General features: G+C 38.0%; 1 protein-coding gene across 6 annotated transcripts in view; it reads right to left on the reverse strand.

Moving 5' to 3' along the window:
• Nucleotides 1-435: 435 nt before the first annotated feature.
• Nucleotides 436-25464, reverse strand: part of PCBP3 (poly(rC) binding protein 3) — a 45054-nt gene continuing 20025 nt past the window's right edge. For 2 of the 6 annotated variants that reach the window (XM_063291613.1, XM_063291578.1), the window contains 6 exons: nt 23780-23821; nt 14906-14981; nt 14134-14193; nt 11044-11096; nt 5030-5199; nt 436-1076 (listed from right to left, as the gene is read on the reverse strand). In XM_063291613.1, the coding sequence (XP_063147683.1) occupies nt 1040-1076; nt 5030-5199; nt 11044-11096; nt 14134-14193; nt 14906-14981; nt 23780-23821 (438 nt within the window). In that variant the 3' untranslated portion in view covers nt 436-1039. Of the gene's footprint in view, nt 1077-5029; nt 5200-11043; nt 11097-14133; nt 14194-14905; nt 14985-23779; nt 23822-25464 lie in introns of all 6 variants that reach the window. The other 4 variants (XM_063291605.1, XM_063291567.1, XM_063291597.1 and 1 more) reach the window with 3 other exon arrangements.

Here is a 25464-nt window from a genome sequence, read left to right on the forward strand (position 1 = left end):
TTTTAAAAGATGACCTGAAAAGATGTTTTTCTGATCACCAAAAGGACTGCGATGGGAAAAATAAGAGAGATTTTTTCAGTTCAGTCTTTTCCAACCAAAGTGTGAAAGAAATAGAGACAATGAATGATCACAAACTCCCTCAATGAAAACCAAAAAAGTGCCGAGATCAACATTAGGGCTTATTACTTGCAAAGCTGCACAGACTTTATTGAATTTAAACAATGGCAAACACAGCTGGCTTGCAGAAACTGGAACTTCCTAAGCTAAGTCCAAAAGTCTGTGGGTGGCTGTTTTCGCCAGTTCCTGCCACACTTTGAATTTAATTTAGTTTCATGCTCTCTGTTTTCTACATTTCAGGAAAAGTTTTTCTCCCCCCACTTTGTTGACTCTCTGATCATGAAAAGGGCTTGTTCTGGCTATGCCACCAAAAAGCAGCAGGAACTACCTGGAAACCAGTAGGATTCCTGCTGAGGCTCACTGGCACTTGTCTGCTCCATTTTAATGGAAGAGGCCATGCCAGATCCTAAGGATACTTTTAAGGATGAGGCGAGAACCAGTGAGGTTTAAAAACTGCAAGAATAATGACATAACCAAATAACTATTTCAAAGCAACTATTGCTCTAAATGAGGCTCAGTCTCAGAATTATTGCAGATGCTGAAAAAAAGCTGGGAGAATTAAGGTAATGAGGTCCAGCTAAACTGTGGCTAGTGAGAATGCCTTCTCTGAAGTTGTATGAAAGAAAGCCCCAGCAAAATCTATTTAAATTAATATGCACTGCACATCTGAAACACAGAGTGGCCTGGAGCATAAATTAAATTTTAAAAGAAAATCAGGAGCACAAAATGCAACTCATAAAGACACTTATTAACATGGGCATGTGAGTGTGGATGTACATGCACACATTCCATTTTGAAGAAAAATGCCCTAAGAGAGAAGACGGGTGTGTGAAGCAGTAAATATGCAGACTGTACAAGCTGAATGAAGGATCGTTAACTTGATGGAGTCAGGAGATGTAGAATGAAGGATGACAGGGACAAATTAGAGTGTGCCCATTCCAGTGACCTCAGACGTCAGCCTAGAAGAAATAAAGATAAATATAGATGAAGGAAAGCAAGAGTCTTTGCAGTTTATGACCAAGAAATCAAAGGCCTTGTGTTTTACTCCATCCTTTATAAAATGAGTTGTGGTTGTTGTTGTTGTTGTTGCTGTTATTATTATTATTATGTCCATTCCTATTGTGTCCAAGTCAATGGTGCCCTATCAAAAGGTCTGGAAACGCCCCTAAACATGGTAGGAATGGACAGAATCTCAACACATCAATTACAAATAGTCACATTACTTGGAACAGCACATGTATTATGATGGTATCCTAGATCCTTGGGAAGAATCCAATAGTCAAAAGTACCAAATCCAGTCAGAACTTTGTGATAGAGTGTGTTTAACTAATAGTATCAGGCAATAATGATTATTTATATTGCACTCAGAAACTGTAACAAGACTTGTTTTTCTATGGAACAATGCTGGCCAGCCTTTTCAGCAGTTGCACTACAGATAAATTCAACAGGATGAAAGACCTCAGTGAATATGATAGCAGCACCCACATGTGCTGAAATTCGTATGTATCCCATTTATGTGGCATCACGAGTTGAATTCTCTCCCAATGTACTTGAGTACTTTAGGCACGTTCGGCCATGGGCCTCTTGCCTGCTTCTCCTGTGTAACGTTCTGTTCTACGCTACTGTGCACATTCTCCCCGCTCTCCAGCTTCTGCTGAACCAAAGAACAAGCAGGCATGCAGGCCTGACTCAGCACTAGAGAAGGACACGTCCATACTCCTCTTTTTCCTCTCCAGATATGTCATATATTTCTTTGCCTGTATCTTTCATGCCACGGTTTCTCCACCATGCCAAAGAATTAACAGTATTGATATCAGTCTTGTATTTTGACAAATTATTCTATCTTGCCTTTCTGCTACGACAAGCAATTTTATTTAATCTTGGCTATTATCAGACTGTCTTAATTTTTTTTAATTTTAAGTTTTTGCTTTAATATATAGAAAGGAAAAAGATACAGAAATAAATGAAAAGCAAACAGATAGGGAAAAGGAAAGGAAAAAGGACACATAAAAAAGCTCAGCTTTAAGCACAGCATTAAACCTAACCTTGACCACACTGCAATATTGATCAGTCTTTCCATTACACTGATAACAAACCAGTTCATTAAAAGACAGCAATTATACATGATCAATCATGTAAATCTGGGAAACACTGTCTTTCCATTTTTTCTGCAGTAATCCATGCTCACTAAAACCACAGTTCTTCATATAATGATAAATTCCAAATTTGGGGTGCATAATTCAAAATAACGTTCACATCTTTGAACCATATTACTCTTCCCAAAAACATATTAACAAACATATGGATATTAAACCTAAATAGGACCACGGTGGCTGAAGCCCATGTCATACGGATTAGGGTTCTCTCCATCATTTTACACTTCCAGCACAATGAATTTGACAGTTACCATTTTAAACTTTATCTGAAGTGTCCAATAAATATGAAAACGTTTTATTTATTTATTTATTATTCAAATTTAATTACCGCCCATCTCCCCCAAGAGAGGGACTCTGGGCAATTTTTGTTGAACTGATCTTATTTTAAGAGTATGAGAAATATTCTCAATATTCTTTAAGTTCCTTAACATTGGTTTGTTAATATGAGTTATTCCAACTCTATTCCAAAGTTCTTGCAAATAGATAACACCCATCCTAACAAAAAACGATTCTATGCTGATAGTAATTCAGGGATTTGAGATGCTGCTGATGTATGTAGCCTGTGTTGTGAAATCAAAATAATTTAATATACTGCCATTCCACAGTATATTCAATTAACAGACTGAACCCCCTGTTGCAATAATTTAAATGGCTTAAAAACCTGACTGGCAATTAGCTGATTGAAACTATTAATGTCCTATTAGCTCATGGATTCCAAGGAGGAGGAGAAGTTTATTATTATTAAAAACTGTGCTAGAGCCTAAATCCAGCATCGTAAAATAACATACAAGGATGTTTCCAGATAGAAGATGATGATGATATACCTGGAGCTTTCATACTGGGATTGTCCTAAATTTATCATGTGACTAAGGGTAAGAACATACTTTTGACCCAGTGTGTTCCAAATGTAGCCTTTAAAGACTGAACTTAGCCAAGAAAGGACCCAAGGTCCTGCCATGGTATCAGAGGAGCCACATAACAACTTCCAGATTGTGCCTAGAGTAGTTTTCAGTGGAGGCATGAATGAAACAGAGCAAATAGTTTCATCTGAACTCAAGTCCAGATCACTTTGGTTGTTCTGTGTTTCAGAGAGAGCAAAGTCTAGATGGGCAAATTGGGTAAGGCTGGGGCACATCTGGGGCACATTTTTCCCCCTCCTCCTCCCCCCACCCTTCTGGAGCTCCCAACACAACATCTCCCACCAGCCTTCCTGCCCATCTTCAGTGGCTTGCCTTCTTTCCCTCCACTCGACCACCACCATTATCACCACCATTGTCCCAGTGAGGTACTGTACATCCCCTGAGCCTGCTGCCCCTTGCCTTCCCAGCATCTTCCTTCTGTCCCTGACATCCTAACATAGGGACAAAAGAGGAAGAAAAATGATACAAGGGTCAGTATAAACATTTCATTGTGTTAAACCAATGTGGTTCACCGGAACTCTTTCAGCAAGGACACTACAATACAAAACAGTGTCAAACAAACTCATGTGCAACCAGATTTTTTTTTAACTTATAAAAATGTCCAAGTAGAACATATTCAAATAAGGTAAAGCATATTACTGAATATACAACAGCAAGAATGCTATTACAAATAATGACTTATAATGGTTATAGTATCTAAAAAACAAAGTCTGATAACCTGGAGCTTATAAAAATGTCCAAGTAGAACACTAATTTACACTAATGAGAAGTATACCCCTGAGAAGTAAAACATTGCTTAAAGCTTATAATGACTCATTTTTCCTCAGTCATTTTATGTTTTTGTATATGAAAACATTTAATTTTCAAAATTAAAGTTATGGTATTAATCCCTCAGACATGCTTATGCTATTCCCTTAATTGGTAAGACTGGAAGCAAAAAAAGATATATTTAACACATTTTTCTCTTATCTATGTAGACTGGTTACTAATAAACTTACTATGAAAAAGAACAGCTGTTTTAATGGATTTTTTATTTGTGAAAAAATATTATATTGTCAAAGTGTTAAAAAACGTGACATATCTGGCTCAGTAAAATGATGAATTAAGGAAAAAATAATGGCTGCAAACTGTGGAAAAGAAGAAAAGGAGAGAAGAAAAGAGAAGAGAAGAAAAATTGGTGACCAAGAATCAAAATTAATTGTCTTCATTTAGTCTCAGGGGATTTATTTCTTTAATGTTTATCTTTCTCCAGAGGCTCATTAGGATTTTAAACTACATATTTGTATCAATATGAATCTGAGATAAACAGGTTGAAATTTTTACAACTACTGAGAAATTTGTCTTGCAACAATTAACCCAGGATATTTAAAATAATTTTAAAAAACCATAGATATATTAGAGCCTACAAGAAGTATTTGATTTATTCCAATTAACTGAGTAATCTGATAATTTATTGAATTGTAGCACAATATCAATAGCTTTGCTAGAGAACATTCATAATTATCAGTAACATACATCATCAGCATATTAACAATTTGTGTTCAAATCCAGCCCTTTTTATGTCCAGCCTATTTTCCAATATTTGGAGATTTAACATCAGTACATTAGTCTATAAAATGTTAATAGAAGTGTCTGTATTGCTGCAAATAGTAACAGGTTTTATTTCAGCTAAAATAGTTAGGCTATCCCCATGTGTTTTATTCACCAGAAATAGGTTCCTAAAGAAATTTACTTCTTGGGAATTCTGTGATGTATTACAGCCATTTGGCCATATTTTAATAGTTATGAACATGGGTTGGTACAGATAAGAATGAAGACCTGAGTAGAAAATCTCACCTGGCGTTGATGAGGTACTGTGCAAGGCTGATGTTGGCTGGGGTTCCAGTGATGGTGATCTGACGCTCTGATGAGCCTTCTGTGGCATTGGCGATTTTGATCTGTGCTCCAGACATCTGCCTGATTTCATTAATTTTGGTCCCTTGGCGTCCAATTATGCAGCCTATTAACTAGGAAAAAAGATATTAGGACTTTCTTAAACTTAATTAGGTGTTAAAGGTTGTGGACAACACAGAGCGCAAAGCTTATCAGAAATGTCAGTATTAGTTTCTCTTTTATTTTATTTTCTTACCATGGACATGTCAGAACTATGCTCCTCCCCAGACAATCACACAGAGAGATTTCCAAACTACTGATTTTTAGCCCTACCCAACCATCACTGTGAAAAGATACCATATCACTAATGAAGACTGGTGTTGCATTGCCTCTGTGATAGCTGGAGAAAGCTATAAATTACTAGGGCAGAAATCTGCCCAGATGTTCCCTTGTCTAAAATGTTATTTCCAACTATGAAGGTCAGATTCACCAGGCCAAGTTTGGCTTGTTGTGCTGGAAAATGGCATACAGCAAATATGGGCATGCCTATACACATACTGAAAAAAATGTTTATTATTATTATTATTACTACTACTACTACTACTACTACTACTATTCTGCTTTTTTATATATAACTCTAGGTGGCAAACATACCTAATACTCCTGCCTCCTATGGCTGGTTAGGGATTGTATTGCTCCACCATGGAGCACTGAATTTATTCCCACAAGGGCTGTGAGATGGAGAAGTGGTAATTCTCACCTCCACAGACGCCCCCCCTGCAGTCAGTCTCATCTCATGCCTTATTCTGCCTGTGTCATGACATACAGGTGCTGATGGGCACGCCTTAGATGAGGCCTGAAGGATCTCTCCATTTTCTTTTCTACAACACAGTCCCAAAGAGGGTTTGTTTTAGCGACCTAGTCTTTGTCTTAGCCCTTCCATGGTTTCTGTCACCAGGACAAATCATCCGGCTTTTTTTCTCCTCCATATGTCCTCAGAACAGAGTGGGGGCTTCTGCTCTGAGGAAGGAAATGGTACAGGAGGGCCTATCAGTTGCCTGGTCAGTGAGCTGACTCGTGGGCTACATGTTCTCTTCTTTTCCTTCCTGAAGTGTTTGGCTGGAGCAGAACTGAGTCAGTGGTCATAAGCAAGAATGAGAAGAAAATCCCTTCACATCCAATCATTCATTAGCATCTACTATAAAATAACAACTAGAAATATGTCTTCAGTAATATAAATAATTAACTTCAGTAAACATTCAAGCATCCTACATATAATCATAAATCAATTGTTCAGATGTAAAAACAAGCAGAAAAAGGGATGGAAAGTGAAAGCCAAGTCAAAATCTTCTAAATGGCCAAATTAAAAAAAAAAACCTGGCCAAACAAAAGACTTCTCTAGTTAGGCCTCAAATATAGGGACATTCATTAAAATTTTATTAGATGTTAAATAGAAGTTTTAATCTTCAGAAATTGTTTTTAAAAATTGCTTTGTCTCTAGCTAAAGCTTGATTAACCTAATTTATGGAATGTCAGAATGGCCAGTGACAAGGGATTGTGGGGTCTGTAATCCAAAATTATCTGTTGGCACATCAAAACCCTGGAGAAGTGATCTGCATCACCAATGTCAACTTCTTATTTATTTTGTAATTTGTAGCATCACTACATGAATGAATGCAAGGCTGGGGTTAAGATTGCTGGAAGAAACATTAACAATCTCAGATATGCAGATGACACCACTTTGATGGCTGAAAGCGAGGAGGAACTGAGGAGCCTCATGACGAAGGTGAAAGAAGAAAGTGCAAAAGCTGGCTTGCAGTTAAACCTCAAAAAACTAAGATTATGGCAACCAGCTTGATTGATAACTGGTAAATAGAGGGAGAAAATGTAGAGGCAGTGACAGACTTTGTATTTCTAGGTGCAAAGATTACTGCAGATGCTGACTGCAGCCAGGAAATCAGAAGACGCTTAATCCTTGGGAGGAGAGCAATGACAAATCTCGATAAAACAGTTAAGAGCAGAGACATCACACTGACAACAAAGGTCCGCATAGTTAAAGCAATGGTGTTCCCTGTAGTAACATATGGCTGCGAGAGCTGGACCATAAGGAAGGCTGAGCGAAGGAAGATCAATGCTTTTGAACTGTGGTGTTGGAGGAAAATTCTGAGAGTGCCTTGGACTGCAAGAAGATCAAACCAGTCCATCCTCCAGGAAATAAAGCCAGACTGCTCACTTGAGGGAATGGTATTAAAGGCAAAACTGAAATACTTTGGCCACATAATGAGAAGACAGGACCCCCTGGAGAAGATGCTGATGCTAGGGAGAGTGGAGGGCAAAAGGAAGAGGGGCCGACCAAGGGCAAGGTGGATGGATGATATTCTAGAGGTGATGGACTTGTCCCTGGGGGAGCTGGGGGTGTTGACGACTGACAGGAAGCTCTGGCGTGGGCTGGTCCATGAAGTCACGAAGAGTCGGAAGCGACTGAACGAATAAACAACAAAGCATCACTAGACTCTGATAGAAGAAGTGAACGTTAAGAAACAGCAAACTGCATCTAAATTATAGATATTCTTGAGTTGTAATAGAAGGCATACTGAAGAAAAAATCATGCCATGTTTGTACTTCTGCATAGTTGAATATATAGAATCTCTTGATAGTTACAGTAAATTAAGTATAGGAATAAGCTCTGTTTGGTGGACATGTTTGCTCATTAACGTCTTAGAATGTGAGATTTTTGACATGAAGGAGTTCAGTATCATTAAATCTTCTGGCTTGAAAGGTCCCATGGAACAATTTTAAACTTACGGTCATATAGATAGGAAGCCCAAACTGTTCTGACAGTTTTAATGAACTGGATGATATTGTAAGCTGCAAAGAGTCATATGACTGTGAGAGTTTAATATTGTATTAGACAGACCTCATTTGAAAGTAATGTGCTCAGTTCTGGTCAGGGATTAGGGATATGAAAAACAAGGCCTATGAAAAAGTGAATGAACCACATTTACTTGGAATAAAGAAGAAAAGGCTGGGGTAATATCTAACGCATTCTTCAACCAAATGAAAGACTACCAGATGATGAAAAAGAATAAATCTAACTGATTTCAGTATTTGGAGGGTAGATTACTTTTGAATACTAAGGGAAACTTTAATTATCTGGCAGGTACTGTAGATGGGCCTTCTTTCATGTTGGCTCTAGATTTTCAATACTGTTCTGAATGTATGAACTTAACGCCCTTTCCGGTTTTATGACTCTTATCTGTAAGCTATAGAAAAGTGTGCAAGCCTAGCCCATTCACAACCAGAAAGGGATGAAGATCTGATGGAATCTACGCTGATGTGAGAAAGTTGCACAAGCTGGAGAGAGATGTCCTGTTCATTAAGTCAATCACCTTGTGACCCAAAGTTGGATTTCTGTGGAATCTTATTTGTGAATCAGAGTCATGCTTACAATAGGAAAGTGCATATTTTAAACAGTGGTTCCTTAACAAATACTCTATGAAATGCACATGAACACTAGCCAAAGTGATATATAAACCTTAGGAGAAACGTCAATGGTCACAGCTGTTTACGAGTGGAAGCAACAGCGAAAGCTATGTGCTCTCTTCCACTTTGCGGGGAGACTGTGGTGCCGCTGTGGCTTGCCATTGCTGCATTGAACAGGAGCTTAGATCAGACCAGGAAGCTGGATCAGACAGAGGGATCTTCCCACTCTAAGGTTTTTATTTCAAATATGCGACTACAATTGCAGAAACACCTAAACGCAGATACCATATATGCTAATTCTTAAGGGAAAGGAAGCCTGATATAGATTTTAACTAGGCTATAGAGTTTTTACCTATGAAGGTACTTCAGAGGTCTGTTTTATAGGTTTGTAAGACACCTATTCCAGATCAAAAGACAACTAGAGAATCTATAGAGTGAGCTTCAAAGTTATGGTCTAGAGCACTTTAAATGAGGTCCACTCTGGATGTCACTTAATTACGCCCATTCCCTGGAAACTTTCCCTGACACTTCACTATCAATGCTTTTACACTGTTTCTTTAAATTGCTAGTCTTTTTACCTATGCACTAAGCCCAAACAATTGCCTATCCAGATTGTACCTATGGTAGATGTGCTTGAGATTTGCATATCTACCATAAGCAGAGTTGTGAGATCACCTATTTTTATTATTATTTTTAAAGATTTATGTATGTGTGTGTGCCTTCAAGTCAGTCTTGACTCCTGGCGACTGCCTGGACAAGTCCCTGCAGTTTTCTTGACAAGATTTCAGAAGTGGATTGCCCTTGGCTGCTTCCTGGGGCTGAGAGAGGGTGACTGGCCCAAGGTCACCCAGCAGGCTTTGCAGGACTGGAACTCAACTCTTCTTCATAGATTAATGCAGGATGGATTAAGCCAGTTAAACACTGGATGAAAATACCCATACCATTTCATGTACATTTCTTCAGATACATATCATGGTGTGGTTAAACCTAGAATATATAATTCTACTGTAATAGTGATACATCTTCATCTTTCTGTTGAGATGCCCTATGAATGCATATAGGTAGTATATTTATATCATTAAGATGGTTTCATTTTTGTACATTATTTTGGTCATTGTTAATAGAAGAACAGTTTATAATGTTTAAAACATTTAACTTTTAAAACAACTTAAATATATATAGGGTTTATTATTAATCATAGAATAATTTTTATTTTCAAACTCAGAAATATAAAAGAGCCACTCATTCTAAAACAATATACAAAGTCCACCTTAGAGTGGAGACTAGGGGAGTGATTTGGCTCATTTGCTGACAGCATTAAATAAAATTATAACTTCATGGAGCTTGAAGGACATATTCCTAATTTTCTATACACATGCCATCTATTGAAAAAATGTTCATCTTTTTTACAGTTATGTGTGAATGCATTTCCTTCCTTCCTTCCTTCCTTCCTTCCTTCCTTCCTTCCTTCCTTCCTTCCTTCCTACCTACCTACCTACCTACCTACCTACCTACCAGAATCTTCTACCTACATAGTTTTGCTTTCTTTCTTCAGAAACACATCAAATCAAACACATCAAATTATGGATTGATGGTAAATTGTTTTGGCCCAGTATTTCTAAAGCATACTTTCAAAAAAGGCTATGAAATTAAGATGATAGCATAGCTGAAAAAGTCACTTTGCATTTTCATTTCCATTATATAAAAATTAAATAAAACATCATTAAGCTTTTTCTAAACTTATTAAGAATACAATTTCTCCATTAGTGATTTCAAAAGATGTATATCTGAATTTTTTTTAATTGTGGTTTGAGCTGCTTTGCATGTTTGTGCCTGAAATGTGAGACTATGACATTTACATGAACACCATTCAATTGAAAAAGAACTGTTCTGTTATATCGTAAGAGTACTCAGACATGGATCCTTCCATGGCCTTCCACTCCTCCCATCACAAAAGAAGGGCCATAATTTTTTCCTGCTCTCTTCACTCCATAGCAATTTAAATTTGAGGAGACAGATCAGGATTGGGAGGGGTGAGGAAAGCAATTCCCCTCTCATTCCATAAGATAGCATGGGAAGCTTTAGGCATCTGCCTGGAAGTTGCAGGTCTTTCAAACTGGAGTCCTTGAAACAAACCAAAAAAATGTGTTGTTCTTAAGAGATGTCAAGCAAGTAAACTGCATAAATACCAAGTTATCAATTTATTTTTATTTGTAGGCCACCCAGAGTCACTTTTATAGTGAGATGGGTGGTGTATAAATATATGAATGAATGAATGAATGAATGAATGAATGAATGAATGAATGGCAACAAAAGCAGACCCACCCCCAAACCCTTTGTTTCATTTCTCAATTTAATAACTTTATCTACACACAAATAAAATTGCATGCCTAGAGTTAATAGAGAGGCTTTTCTACACTGGGTCACCGAGAAGTCATTGGTAGGCTACATACGTTTATCAAATGGTACGCAGAACACCGAGATGCGATACTCACATCATTGGGAATGGTGAGTTCATGAGTACTGGCCGGGGGACTGGCATCCAAACCTGAGCATATGCAAGGGAAAATGGTTATTGCTTGAAGAGAAAATACTGTACATTTGATGGTATTGAACCAAAATAGCAGATCTTGTGAATTTCCCGACTGAACTAGGGCCATAGGATAAGGAAGGTTGAAGGTTGAAGGTTTCAGTAAATAACAGATAAAAATTAGAGCTCTGAAAATAGTTACCATAATGTTTTGGTAGATAACAGTCCAGTAGATTCTAATGCAGTGATTTCATGTTCTTTGAATACTGATAACCTCACCTCATTTTGTCTGCATTTTGGAATTAACAAAATGAGGTGAGGTTATCAGTATATTGGCCTATATTTCTATTTTTCAGTGTTCAAGATGTTACTGTTGGTCAATGAAATAAAAGATATATCTGCTTAGAAATATTAGTGAAGAACATGGGGCTATTTAGGAGGCAGATTGTGTTTAGACTGTGATATATTAGACTGTGATATTAGATATTTTAAATTGTCCCCAAATACACACCAAAAGGACAAATTAATACCCTCTGGGCTACTCATTGTGTATTGATGACATTTGCAAGGAAGAAGCATATTTTAAACCCAGTTCTAGTGAAATAATTGAGTTTTTATAGCAAAATTATTCTGAATGTATATAGCATGAATGATAACCTCACCTCATTTTGTCTGCACAAATTCTACTTCCCCACTCTGGCCAGTGGGGAAGTAGAATTTATTATGATCTTGGGAGTTAATAGCAAGGAATATTTTTGTACAAGAGTGAAAACAAATTATTATAGGCACTAAAACTACAGTACAATGAATGCTTTCGCCAGTTTATGATAATATATTCTTTGTATTGAAATTACACAGATCCAAAAAGATATGTGGATTTCAGCCAATAAACTGGGAACATCATAATCTGTTTTCTAAAACCGTGGTGTTTCTTTTTAATTTACAGTAATACTGGAACTATACTTCTACAATTAATTCTTTATGATTCCACATAGTTCCCTCAGGAGCATGTTGCAAGGTAAATGCTTTACAGCTGAAAACAATGACCTAACCACTTAATCTAGCCTAAAAATTCATATGCTCAAAACCCAAATAATATCCAATAATAAGGGCCACCATGAAATCCGGGATTTCTGCTTTTTAATAAGAGCCACAGAACCACAGTCTCTTGTCCAAGTGTAAGAATGAACAGTATTCTGAAAACTTTCATAAGTGCATAAAATCTTTAAGTGCATAAAATCTTCTGGGCAGCCTGTTGGGCAACCTTTTATGGAAGAGTATGTGCAATATATGGCTTTCTAAAATGAATTCAGCTCCAAGAGAAAGAATGAAATACATTCTTAATCACCTGATTCAACTTAATCGTCATAAAAAAATCTGTATTTATATAGTGAATTTCCTGTGCTTAAATTGCTTTGTGTTAGAACATTGCATGCAATCTTAGCCAGGTGAATAGGCTGAGGATACAAATCTACATTTGAATTAATCACAAATTTTTCAGGGTATAGGTACATGCAGTAATTTTAAAAATCTAAATGAGCAAGCTCTTTGTTATGAATAATTCATAACAGGCACAAATAAAACATGTGAACAATCCTATAATGTGTACTTTGTTAAAAAACAGAGGAAGTATAACTTTTCCCAGAAGAGATAATGAATACTTGCTAAGGAAGACGTGGTATAATTCCAACTTCAGGATCTCCATTAAGAAATATACATACATAATATTTGTAAGTGCTGACAATGATGGTTTGCAGGCTCAGGTAAAGCATAGTCATTCGGAAGTGTGTTCCATTAAGACTAATAAGATTTACTTCCATGGAACTGTGCTGGGATCAATATGAATCTGTATTTGTAATACTGCAAGCTAACAGAATCTGGTTTTGTGCCTCTTTCTGAATTGTTTGAAGGTAAGTTACTCCATGCTAGATGCTGAGAGTTTTCAGCATAGTACACGGTACTAACCAAAAAACAAAAAAGAAAGGGGTGGGGAGAGAAGCCATTGTCTGCTACCCACTACCTGGGAAGAAATAAGTAGGAGCATGAGAGGAGAGAGACACTAAGCAAATATCTAAACGCCAGTTCAGTCTGCTGAAACCTAAAAATGAAACAGTAATGCTGAAGTCTTCACCCATCAACTTACAGATTTGATTTGTAAAGTTTTTAATGAAGCCATATAGCTTATAGGCATTTTATGGAATCTTGGGACCTGATCTGGTGCATATGAGGATTAATAAATGGCTGAATTTATTTTCAGAGATACTCCTAGTTCCAGGAGAATTTGTGTGAATCTTCAGATTGGTAGAGAAGGGGGCTTCACACACTTTACCTGTGTCCCTTGTAAGTGTTGTGTTGGCACAATGGCACAATAATCCTAATGTCTTTCATTTGTAAGAGTTTTGTATAATTTTATATAACAGTGATCCTTGATTACAGAATGTTACATTAGGAAATGAAGATAATTTTTTCTTATGCAGATGTCTTTTATATGAAAGTAATTTTTACTTTCCACATTCCTTTGTAACAGTATCTAACAAATATCTTTTATACAGCTGTAAAACCCACAAAAAATCATTCCATGAACCAAAGCCAGGATCTAAGAATGAGCAGTAGTTTTGACTTGGACATGCCCAGGAATACTTTTTATTTTTATTGCTTCTGCCAAATCACAGATTTCTTTAGAAAGAGTGTGTGGTGTGCAATGGAGAGAGGGAGGGTGCTGTTTAGTCCAAGCCAAAATTGAGGAATGAAGGAAGAACAGTTTCAAAAGCTGAAGGGAAACAGAAAGATGAAAAAGCTAAGGTCTAAAGAGGAGCCATTTCAACAGTGACATGTCATTCTGCTGGAAAGTTGTTCTAAAAAAGGACAACTTGTCTTAACTGCTGCCATTTTCTTCATTATATTGTAGTAGGTATAATTATAATTGCACTTTGTCTTGCTTTCTGAATATCAGTAAAACTATACCATCAATATAATCAGAGCAGCTGCTTTATATATGACCTTAGCAATGACAAAAAGGACTCTATGACTGTATTTCCTGTAGGCTTTATTTTACCTGAGGACTGGCCCATCAGATTTTGAGCTTCTTCGGAGGAATGTAAGGGCAGCTTTTCTCCTGAAGAGCAAAGAAGAAACACGTTTAATTTTTTTTTTTTTTTTGCCTTCAAGGAGAGAAGCAATGTCACTTCATCTAGGAAGCTCAAAATATGATGAACAAAATGGCAGAAAAAGCAAGTACTGATCATCTAAATCAAATGCAATTCTATCAAACTATATGTTCAGTAACACATAAATTATAAGATCTGCCACCCTAGTTTTCTACAGAAAATATTTCTTTTTCCTGATATTTCTGAGGTTATCAGAAATGTCTGTCAGAAATCCAGTTGATGCCTCAGATACAGGGCTGGAGCTTTCTTAGTTTTCCCATAAAAGCATCAGTTCACATTCTAGGCATTCATTGACCATCTATATATCTTTGAATCTTAGTAGTGTCACTTAGAATGGCCCAAACAATCAGGGACCATTGTGAGAAATTAACATTAGCCTCTCAATGCAGATGCACCCTTACCCCCTAAATAAAGGACTGTTATGACATGGGTGTCTTGGGGAGATAATAGCAACATGTAACTTGCAAACACATGACCTGACCTTTTCTCAAAGGGGTAGAGAGGAAGACTCTAGGGTCTGCCTCTTACTTGTCCTCCATTCATAATTCCACTTTGATTATATATTTTGTTTCTTTTAATCCAACAAACCAAGCTTAGAAAAAGAGAGAACTGCACAGGTAAAAAGAGAAGGAAATCTGTAAAGGGAATTTGGGTACGTACCAGGGAAAGCAGGGGTGGTCTGTCCAAGGGGAGTAAAGGGGGTTTGCTGCATAGCCAACTGGTGGAGCTTGGTCAACTGCTGAGGGGTAGGAGGGATATTAGAACTAAGAAGGTTATTGTTATAGAATACAAGTCACACTGAAAACCAAGAACAAAATTATAATAGTAGTGTTTTAAAGAAAGAAACCAGGAAGCCATGTGGAATCATGGCAACATACAGGTTTTATAGAAGGACTTGGCCTGGAAAATTACAATTGCTCAAATTTCTGGCAGATGTGCTCAGTCAGGATCTGAAATACAGCAGCTAGTTTTGGTGCTGTGTCTTTCCCGATGAAATTGTAAATATGTGGTCATCGCAAAACCTGAGCCAGTTAAGAGAATATGTGGATGTGACATTGCCAGCTCCCAAGGGGGTTCTACTGCATGGGTACCAACAGTGCTTCTGGAGCTGTAACCTGGAATTGGTAGTTTGGGGACTTCGAAACATTGTAAGTTTTGTAACTAGGTAATGACCCAAATGAAAAGTCCAATATTTGTTTTGGCCAAAATAGGTATGTATTTCAGATCCTGTTCATCCCTTCTTGTGCTTTTAATGTTAGACTTCTAACAACTCTTTCACAAAGATTTCCAAAAGAGGAAGGCATTTCCAATATATTTTGTGCCAAATCTGTGCTGTTATTCAAACAACAAAATAACAGTAACCCAAATCTGCTTTTAAAGCCATGCTGTGTAACAGCCTGAGGTGGTAGGATGATAATTAGATTTCAATATCATTACAGAAACCCCCTACAGCCATAGTAATTGGCTATGGGAAATTACCATTAAGCCAACCAGGTCAGCATGCTAAAATATGAGGCTCTGATCCTTTGAATTCAGAAGGGGAAAAGATTAAAAACAACCCCCCCAATCTCCTACTCCTGCAGCATATCTGAGGGAAGGCCGCAGGGAAGTCTGACATAGGAGCTGTAACAGTCAGATGAAGCGTTGGAACCAGAATACCTGGGAGGCCAAAGAAGACAGGAAAGTTACAAGGAGTTTGAAAAACAGAGCTCTTATTAGTTAACCAAGCTGGCAAGCAAAACATGAGAAAGAAATGGCATCCTACAAACTATGTTGTCTTTAAATTACTTTAAAGATGGGGAAAAATCCAAAGCAAATTAAGTTTATATATGAAGTACTTTGAAAACAAATGTTCTATTCTTCAGAAGTGTGACGTTCATTTCTCTCTATGTAACCTTTACTGTGCTGAAATCTGTCCTTAAGCACAAATTAGGTTGTTTTTAATCTATGTCAGTGTAGTGAGAGTTCCATGGGATTCTGCAAGAACAAGTAAAGTTGGGGAAAAACAAATCAAGATTTGACCAAACCATTATTATTGCTTAACCAGAAGGTTGTTTCTAGATTTCTTCTGGCTTATTCAACAACTTATGGCTTTAATTTCTAGTAAGGGACTTGTGATGGGATATAGAAGTTCTTGCTGGAAGACTAAACTACACAGTAGTCAAATTCACACATCATGCTAAGCTATAATATGGTTGGTTTACTTTAATATGAAGTGTAAACATAGACAGGAAGTAACACAGAGCTGCCCTTCTGATTTCAGTTATGATTGGGTACACTGGAGGGAATACACAATTATGATCAAAACCACTGTGTGTAGGTTGGGAAGATTTTGCTTTGTAAAAGCCATCATCTCATCTATGTAGGAGTTTAAAAAGAAAACAAATCCTTGGATGATTCAGTAGCGCTTCTTTCTTATGGTTTTTTTTTTTTTTGCCAACAAAATGTAGTTACTCTTCAGTCATATCTTCTTTTGAAGGTCTGTCTCAAATTTGGCATCACCTAATGAATATAAATTTGATGCAGCCTTCTCCAACAAGAAACTATATGTTCCACCAGGATATTTGGTAGGACAGGATGCAGAGACAGGATTAAAGTTGAAAATGATAGCAACATGGGCAGGAAGTGTCTGTTTTGAATAAATTTAAAGTTCTTGAATTGCAAAGGAAGTTGTTGGTGGTCTAGCTGAATTCTTATGTATTATCTTTGAGAAACTGTGGAAAACTGGTAAAGTACCAGATGACTGGAGAAATGCAGATGCTGTCCATGACTGCTAAAATGGGCAAAAGGAAAATCCAGCAAACTATAGACCACTCAGTCTGACACTGATACAAGGGAAGATCCCAGAGCAGATGCTAAAGATCTTGAAAAATATTGCCAAATTTTGATCAAGAAGCTTCCTTAATAGATTGTGAGCATGCTGTTGTCCTGTTCAGACTATGAGGCAGCCAGACAGGATTATTATCAAAACTACTCTTTATTAAGACAACTATTTACAACAATAAGTCCATGTGATAAATGAAGTAAGACTGTTTCCAATCAAGACCACCCAGGCAACAATGGAAGAACAGGAAAGGTTGCAGGATCACACTGTGGCAGAACCACAGGGCAGGATTCACTGACCGAAGCTGTGGGACTGGATGATTTGAGGAAGTGTGGCAAGACTGGAACTGAAGTCAAGAGTCCTCAATCTGGAACACGAACCAAACTGGACTGGCATGTGGAGGCTAGGCGAGATTGAACTGGAACCTCTAGACAAGGCTTAGTTCTGGAGGCTAGGCTGGGCTGGACTAGAGACTCAAGGCAAGGCTGGGGACCTGAAACCAGAATTGTCTGGGCTAGAGATTCCAAACAAGATGGAGAACTAGGAGCAGGACTGGACTGGAAATTCTGGACTAGGCTGAAAGCTTGGAGCATGACCGGACTGGACTGGAGATCCTGGGCAAGGCTGAGAACCTGGAGCATGACAAGACTGGAGTTCCTGGACAAGGCTGGATACTTGGTGCATGACTAGACTGGACTGGAGATCCTGGGCAAGGCTGGATGCTTGGAGCACGATGAAATTGGACTGGAGATCCTGGGCAAGGCTGGAAGCTAGGAGAACGACGAAACTGGACTGGAGATCCTGGGCAAGGCTGGTTTCCTGGTTTCTGCCTGGTAAGTTTATGTTTTCCCTCCTGACTTGGAATGAGTTTTGTTTTCTGAGTCAGAAGCTGGTTGAAACCTCACAGCTGTAGACACAATATATCTTGACTTCAACAAAGCATTAGTTAATTACCCCATAACATGCTAATCAGCAAGCTAGTTAAGCATGGACTAAATGGCATGACAGTTCATAGCTGGCTCAAACTTCTTCAAAGAATGTAGATCAATGGTTCCTCATCAAACTGAAGAGAGGTATCAAATGGGTTTTCATAAGGATTAATTCTGAGTCCTCTATTCTTTGCTAATGATTTCATTAATGATTTGGGTGCAGAGGTATAGGTCTGCTTATCAGATTTACATGATAGAAAAATTGGATGGGATAGCCAATATCCTAGAAGACTGAAATGAAATTCAAAATGATCTTGACAAGTGGCCGAAATGGTCTGAAAGTAACAGAAGGGAGTTTAACAGACAAGTGCAAAGCTCTTTGTTTAGGAAACAAAATCACACACACAGATATACGATGGGGGATACCTACTTGCAAAAAAGATCTTGGATTAGTAATTGATTGCAAACTGAATTTATTGCCATGCATGTGATGTGGCTGCAAAGAAGGTAAATGCAATTATAGGTTGTATCAACAGATATTTAGTTTCCAAATCACAGAAAATAACCCAATCCATTCTATTTGATTATATCCACCTCAAATACTAGGTTCATTTCTGGGCACCATACTTTAAGGCTTCAGAGAATGTGAAACAGACTCAGAAAAGGGCAATGAAGAGGATCAGGGGACTAGTCACTAAGCCCTATGAACAGACACTGAAGAAGCTGGACATATCTTTAGAAAGGATAATTGAGGAGGGATATGATAGTCACACAGAAGATCACACCCTGTTTTCTCCTATTCCACAGCGCAGGTCACTAAGTAATGGATTCAAATAACAAGAAGGTAGATTCTGATTGAATGTTAGAAAAAAAATCTTAACAGAAAGAGTGCTTTAATAATGGAACCAATTACCCAGTGAGGTGGTGGACACCTCTTCACTGGACATTTTAAAGTGGAATCTAGACAGCTTTCTGTCTTGGATATTTTAATTTGAATTCCTAAATTAAGAGGCAGTTGAACTCAATGGCCTAAGTGACCCTTAAGACCAGACAAACTGAAAAGCCTTCTCAAGCCAAGCTAACTTATTGTGATTTTATTGCCATCAGATGTGATGGCTGTGTTTCAGATGGATTTAACAGAAGGTAAAAAATCAGGTGGGAAAATGTTTGCCATGACAGATAAAGAGAACATCTGTGTTTTATGCATATTCAGAAGGTGAGATGTTGAATACTAGATAGGGAACATACAATGGAGGAGCTGTAAGTTGACTACTGTTGGAAGCAATAGTCCGAATAGACTTCTGATATAATCCAGCAAAGACTTCTTAAATGTGCTTCATGCTTGGGTGTCCATACATGGGGGTGGGTAAATGTAGATAGGCATTATGATAAGAATATATTGGAAACTATAACACACTTGAGAAATAAGAGCTGAGGGCCACACTATTTCCCATATAGCATCCCAAATCCTGCCAAAATAACCAAATTTGTTATTTGAGCCAGTTTGGTCGAGTAGTTAAGGCTCCAGGCTAGAAACCAGGAGACTGTGAGTTCTAGTCCGGCCTTAGGCATGAAAGCCGGCTGGGTGACCTTGGGCCAGTCCCTCTCTCTCAGCCCAGCTCACCTCACAGGGTTGCTGTTATGGGGAAAATAGGAGGAGGAAGGAGTATTTGGTATGTCCACCACCTTGAGTTATTTATAATAAATAATAAAATTAAAAAAACTGAAATAAATAAATAAATACATACATACATACATAAATAAATACTTGCAGTCTGATCTAAATAAACCAGAATGCTGGGAACTGGGTGGCAAACTTATTTAGCCCCAGTCAAAAGAAATCTTACTGCATGGTGGGAGAGATACTTACAGAATCTCTAAGTAGAAGGAAGTAGTATCAACTAACATATAAAGCTATGCTGCGCCCTCTCGATCAAGATAGGAAGTTGGGACATCCCCTAAAAGCCATAGTGGATGGAGAAGCAATGATACCACAACAGGGAAATGGGTAAGTCTGAAATTTCTGGTATATATACCTGGGCTTTTGGGCTTTCTGTTTCTGGGTTTTTTGAAAATGTGGTAGGCTATTTTATAGCTCATTCATCTTTTATGTTTTATTTTCTAAAGAAAATTTTTCCTCTTGGTGATACCAGATTTCAGGGGCTGGAGACCACAAAATAAGGGTTTGAATTGCAGATAACCCAGAGATCAATGGTTGTCCACTTCCCAGCTCTATGAAGCAGAAAGCAAGGGGATTGTCCCAACCCTCCAAATCTCACCCACAGCCCCAAATTTTTGAAAAAGTAGAATGCTTATCATGATCTGAGGGTTTTACAGTTGTGTGTCCATAATGCAGATATACATGATTCAGGAAAAGACACTGCAAATTGTCCATACAGAGAGGAAAGAAATCCTACTTTAAAATACATTTTATAGGTTCTTGGGCATTACATTGCAGGCCTATTTGTAAAGTATTATAATATAATCTAACTTTTCTATCAAGAACTTTAGGACTTGGGACCCAATGAAACAGTGTTTTGTTAAACCCTGAAACTGTTGTTTATTTAGTGAATGTGTATATGTACAGTGTGTGTGTGTGTGTGTGTGTATACACACACACACACACACATACACACTTGAACATCTCTTTGACTTACACATGCTTCAGTTAGGCATGTGCACTGAACTCAGGGCTGATTCAGAAAGATTCTGGGGATGCCAAAGTAAAGTAGGGCTTCCTGAAGTGGAGTGAATTCGGAACTGAAACATCCTGAATTTAGAGTATATTCAGAAGACATACCATGGAAGCCCAGGTTTATTTTACCTGAATAGGCCACAATTACAACTCAGTGAGGTATATACAATACAATAGCTCCAAACCAATCAGTGTGTCTTCTGAGCAAGTTTCTTATATAAGGAGAATGAGGAAAGAGAGAAGATGGAATATTAATTCCATTAATTAATTCCATATTTTAATAAGGATGCAAAAGAATTTTGCATTAAAAAGAAATTGTTTTAGATTTCTGGTTTTAGCTCCTTGGCAGACTTATATCAGTGTGAACTTTGCTGTTCTGTGAAGTATGCTCACTATTCTGGACGTTCAACCACCAGGGGTTTCCACGACTTTGAAAGCCAGACTGCAAATGTTATATATTCCCTAGAAGCTATGTAATTTGTGTAACCACTTATGTAATCATTTGTTTAGGCAAATTGATTACAGATACTACAATAAAAAAACCGCAATCTCTTTTCCCTCGTTGACTCAACTCTTGACAGCACACTAGGGAAAATACACAAATAAGCATACATTACAAATGTCTGAGAGACTGCAAATGAATATAGGTACTTTTTAACATGACTTTTTGTATTAAACCTCAGCTAACAGTTATGAAACTCTGCACATTTTTAAAAAAAGAACTAGAAACTGGGTTGGACTGAAATATTGCAAGGATTAAGATAACAGAATTTGAACGAATTTGGTCTAGTGGTTAAGGCAACGGGCTAGAAACCAGGAGGCTGTTAAGTTCTAGTCCCACCTTAGGCATGAAAGCCTGCTGGGTGACCTTGGGCCAGTCACTCTCTCTCAGCCCAGCTCACCTCACAGGGTGGTTGTTGTGGGGAAAATAGGAGTAGGAAGGAGCATTAGGTATGTTCCCTGCCTTGAGTTATTTAAAAAAATAATACAGGCAGGATAGAAAATAAATAAATAAATAAATAAATAATCCAAAATTTGAAGTGGACAACTGTGTTTATAAAAAAGTAAGGCCTTCTTTGAAGCTCTCTAGAGCCAATGTTTTGGATTTATGAATAAACATTTAGATCAGACAACACTGGCTAGAACTGAGAGAGACCTCCAAATCAGCACAGAAAGAATTGTGCTGTTTCACTGATTACAGTCTAAACTGAAATATGTGATCAATAAAATCTTCCTCTAGCAGCTGACCTTTTTCTAAGCTGATGATGTTTCTTTCATCTAGAAAGTGTTATGACTATTTCGGTTGCTCTCTCTGGTTAGGGATGTGCTTTGTGAGATGTGATAACATTCCTTATTTGAGAAATAATGGCACTGATTTCCATAGGCTGATATGGTCTTTATTATCTCCTGCCCCGCTCCTATTCATTTCTCTCATTTAGTTTGGGACTGAAACAACTGAGTACAAATTATTAAAATGCTGTGATTTTTTCCCTTATAGCTGCATCAGTTTTCTTCTCCACTCCGACTTAACCATGGTACAAATCTGCAATGACTTTACTTTCTCACTTTTATAATACGCATGGGGTTGTGGAATTTCATTAAACTAAAGGAGGGAGAGAGTGGATTGCCCCCCCCCCCCGCAACTTCATGAATAGTGGTCACTGGGCTCTTTTTCTCAAGAACGGGGAGTTTGAATCACAGCTGCGCAATACATATTGATTGTTTATATGGTTTAACCCTGAAGTTTTAATTTCAGATTATCCAGTGTTCTGTATCACCCTGAAGCTCTTGTGCAAAGCTCTCCATTAGAGGCAGCTGCACTACTGCACTGCATTACTCTACTCTACTGTACTCCAGGGAGATAGCACCTTCATCTCCATCTCCATTTCTCCTCCCAGCATGTTGAGTGTACCTGCATGAGAAGTAGGCTGAAGTTTGTTCGGACTTGTTTCCATATTCCTTCCATATTTTTGTGTGTTGTATATTTCTCCTATTACACTCACTGTTGTATGCAGTTGATCAGATAGACATTTTCTAAGCAATATTCTTATTATAACTACATCTTATTACATTTTTTCCTGATCAGAAAACAGTAACTGCATAATAAATTGAGCACTCATTCCAAAAATAAAAATTAGTAAGATTTGCCTTGAATGCAAACCCAATTAATTTTGCTCTCCCAATTCATTTAGAGTATACATATTTTCTCTTACATACATACATACATACATACATATGTACGTACGTACGTAAGCAAGCATGCAGGCCTAGACACTGGAAACAGATCAAAATGAAGCCTAGACTAGAGTTTTTCTCCCTATAAATAATTGAGTGTGGGCACCCTTTGGCAGCATGGAATGGTATAAATAAAACTAATTCATAATCTCAGCCTTACAGACAACAGTTGGTACTAAGTTCACTTACAAGAAGCATTTTCACAAAAGTAGTTTCGGATATTGTTTATATGTTTTTTTAGGGAGGAAGGAACATTAAGAAAAATATTTTTGCTAAAGATGTAATGCAAATAACAATGTCCATCTCTGGACTGGAATGACAACTGGAGAACAATCAATAGCCCCTCCCCCAGAAATCTAAAAGTAAGGGATTCAGCAAAGCAGGAATTCACTCTTCTCTTTCATTAGAACTAAGGAAATGTAAGCCACCTTGAGCTCCTGGGGAAAAGGTGGAATATAAATAAAATAAATAAATAAGCAAAGACTAAGAAAAACAGTGAGGATTCTGGGTATAACCACGTCATAAAATAAGAAGACGCATAAACTCAGGTGGTTTTATCTCATTATCAGCAATTTCTATGGCAGGAAAAATAAAGGGAAAAGCTCCTTTACAGCTAATATCAGGGGACAAAAAAAAATAGCAAAGGGATAGCACAGAATAATTTTGATAATTTAACAACAGGCCAAGTCCTCATTAGAAATGTAATTGAATCCTAATTATTACCAATACCACACATGGCCAATTATTCTGAGAAAAGCATATTAATATTAAATATTAATATTAATATTACTCATTTGACAAAGCATGCAGGTGACATAAAATGCATATACAAATAATGAAGATAAACTCACATCTGGATGTGGAATTGCATATTGTCCTTGAATTGTATAGGCCTGGAAAAAAAAGTAGGGTAAGTTACTGACATAACAGCCAGTTGCTATTTACTTCACTCCATGCTGGCCTTTTATCACTAATCTACATAGCAGCAATATGTTAGCATCCTCCAGAGTCTGGCACAGCAAGGACATTGTCATATACATGTATAACACGATACTATAAAATAGGTCTAGGCCTATATAATAAACTGGAACTAAACTGAACCCTTTAAAATATATCTACCCAATGAAGCATTTCCTAAAGCTGGTAACAACCATTTCTATACCTCCTAAGCTGTTTGCCTCTGACCCGCTTAGGAATGGAGGCCGGTGAAACTCAAAGGAGGATCCATCAACCAATAGCGGAGCCAGAAGCCAAGAATGGGACCAGATGGCATTTCCAAATGCCAGTTGCACAGCCTCCGTATCCTCTTTACAGGTAGTCCTCAACTTATGAACATTCATTTAGCAACCATTTGAAGTTATGACGGTATTGAAATAAGTTACTTATGATCGTTCCTTGCACTTACAGCCATTGCTGCATCCCTGCGGTCACATGATCAAAATTTGGGTGTTTGGCAACTGGCATGTATTTACAACGGCTGCAGTGTCCCAAGGTCACGTGATCACCATTTGTGACCTTCCCAGCCAGCTTCTGACAAGCAAAATCAATGGGGAACTGTGTGATTCATTTAATGACTGCGTGATTCACTTAATGACCATGTGATTTGCCAACGACTGCCGCAAAAATGTCATAAAATTGGGTGTGGTCACATGATGCCTCACTTAACAACCGCACCACTTAACAATGAATCTTCTGGTCCCTATTGTGGTCGTAAGTTGAGGACTACCTGGCAGCCTGAGGCGTCTCTCCTCCTCCCTTTAATGCAGGCCCTTCACTCACTCTGCAGCATTTCTTCATCCTACTTTGAGGGCCAGCATTAGAGGGAGAAAAAATTTGAATAATTTCTCTAGCTAGGTAGGTCATCACAATTAAAGAGTTTCCATTAAGAGTGGGTCCTTGTATGAGTGAAAAGGAGTAGATAGTAAAACTCCTGCCAGACCTGTGGGTTACCCTCTGTGCAATGACCTCACCTCATTACCTGGCAGCTGAGTAGAGATCTTGGGCTGGCGGCTGGGAGATGGCCCACCCTAACCCTTGCGTGGCATGAGAGGCATGGGCGAAGAAGAGCCCAGTTAACTGGGCATCTCCTGTTCCAAAAAGGTATTTGTTCCCATACAGACCAAGTTTAAACTCTATTACAAGCTAGGCCCACATTTAGGCCCATAAGAATAACTCCTTTCTCTTCTAGCAATTAAGTCTTGACCTTAATTTCCCTCTTAATTCAACCTTAACTCATTTTACAGCTCCATTAGGAGAGGGGGAGAGAGTCTTCGGCACAGACTCTGCCATACGTATCCTACGTTCAGATGTAAACAAAAGTCCTCTCTGAAACAGCTGCGTCCCTGATTTCTTCTCTCCACTCTAACTTCTACCCAGAATAAATATTTGTCTCCACTAAGCTTTGGACTGCCTAGAGAGGCCATTATGGGTGGCATTTGTCCTAGCTGGGTGGTAGCAAGCGATCAGTATTTCCTCCTGGATTTCTCAGCTAAAAAATAGCAACTTTGATTAAGTTTGCAATGGGGAGTTCAGGGAA

The sequence above is a fragment of the Candoia aspera genome, chromosome 1 (assembly GCF_035149785.1).
Source record: "Candoia aspera isolate rCanAsp1 chromosome 1, rCanAsp1.hap2, whole genome shotgun sequence".
NCBI classification, from domain to species: Eukaryota; Metazoa; Chordata; class Lepidosauria; order Squamata; family Boidae; genus Candoia; species Candoia aspera.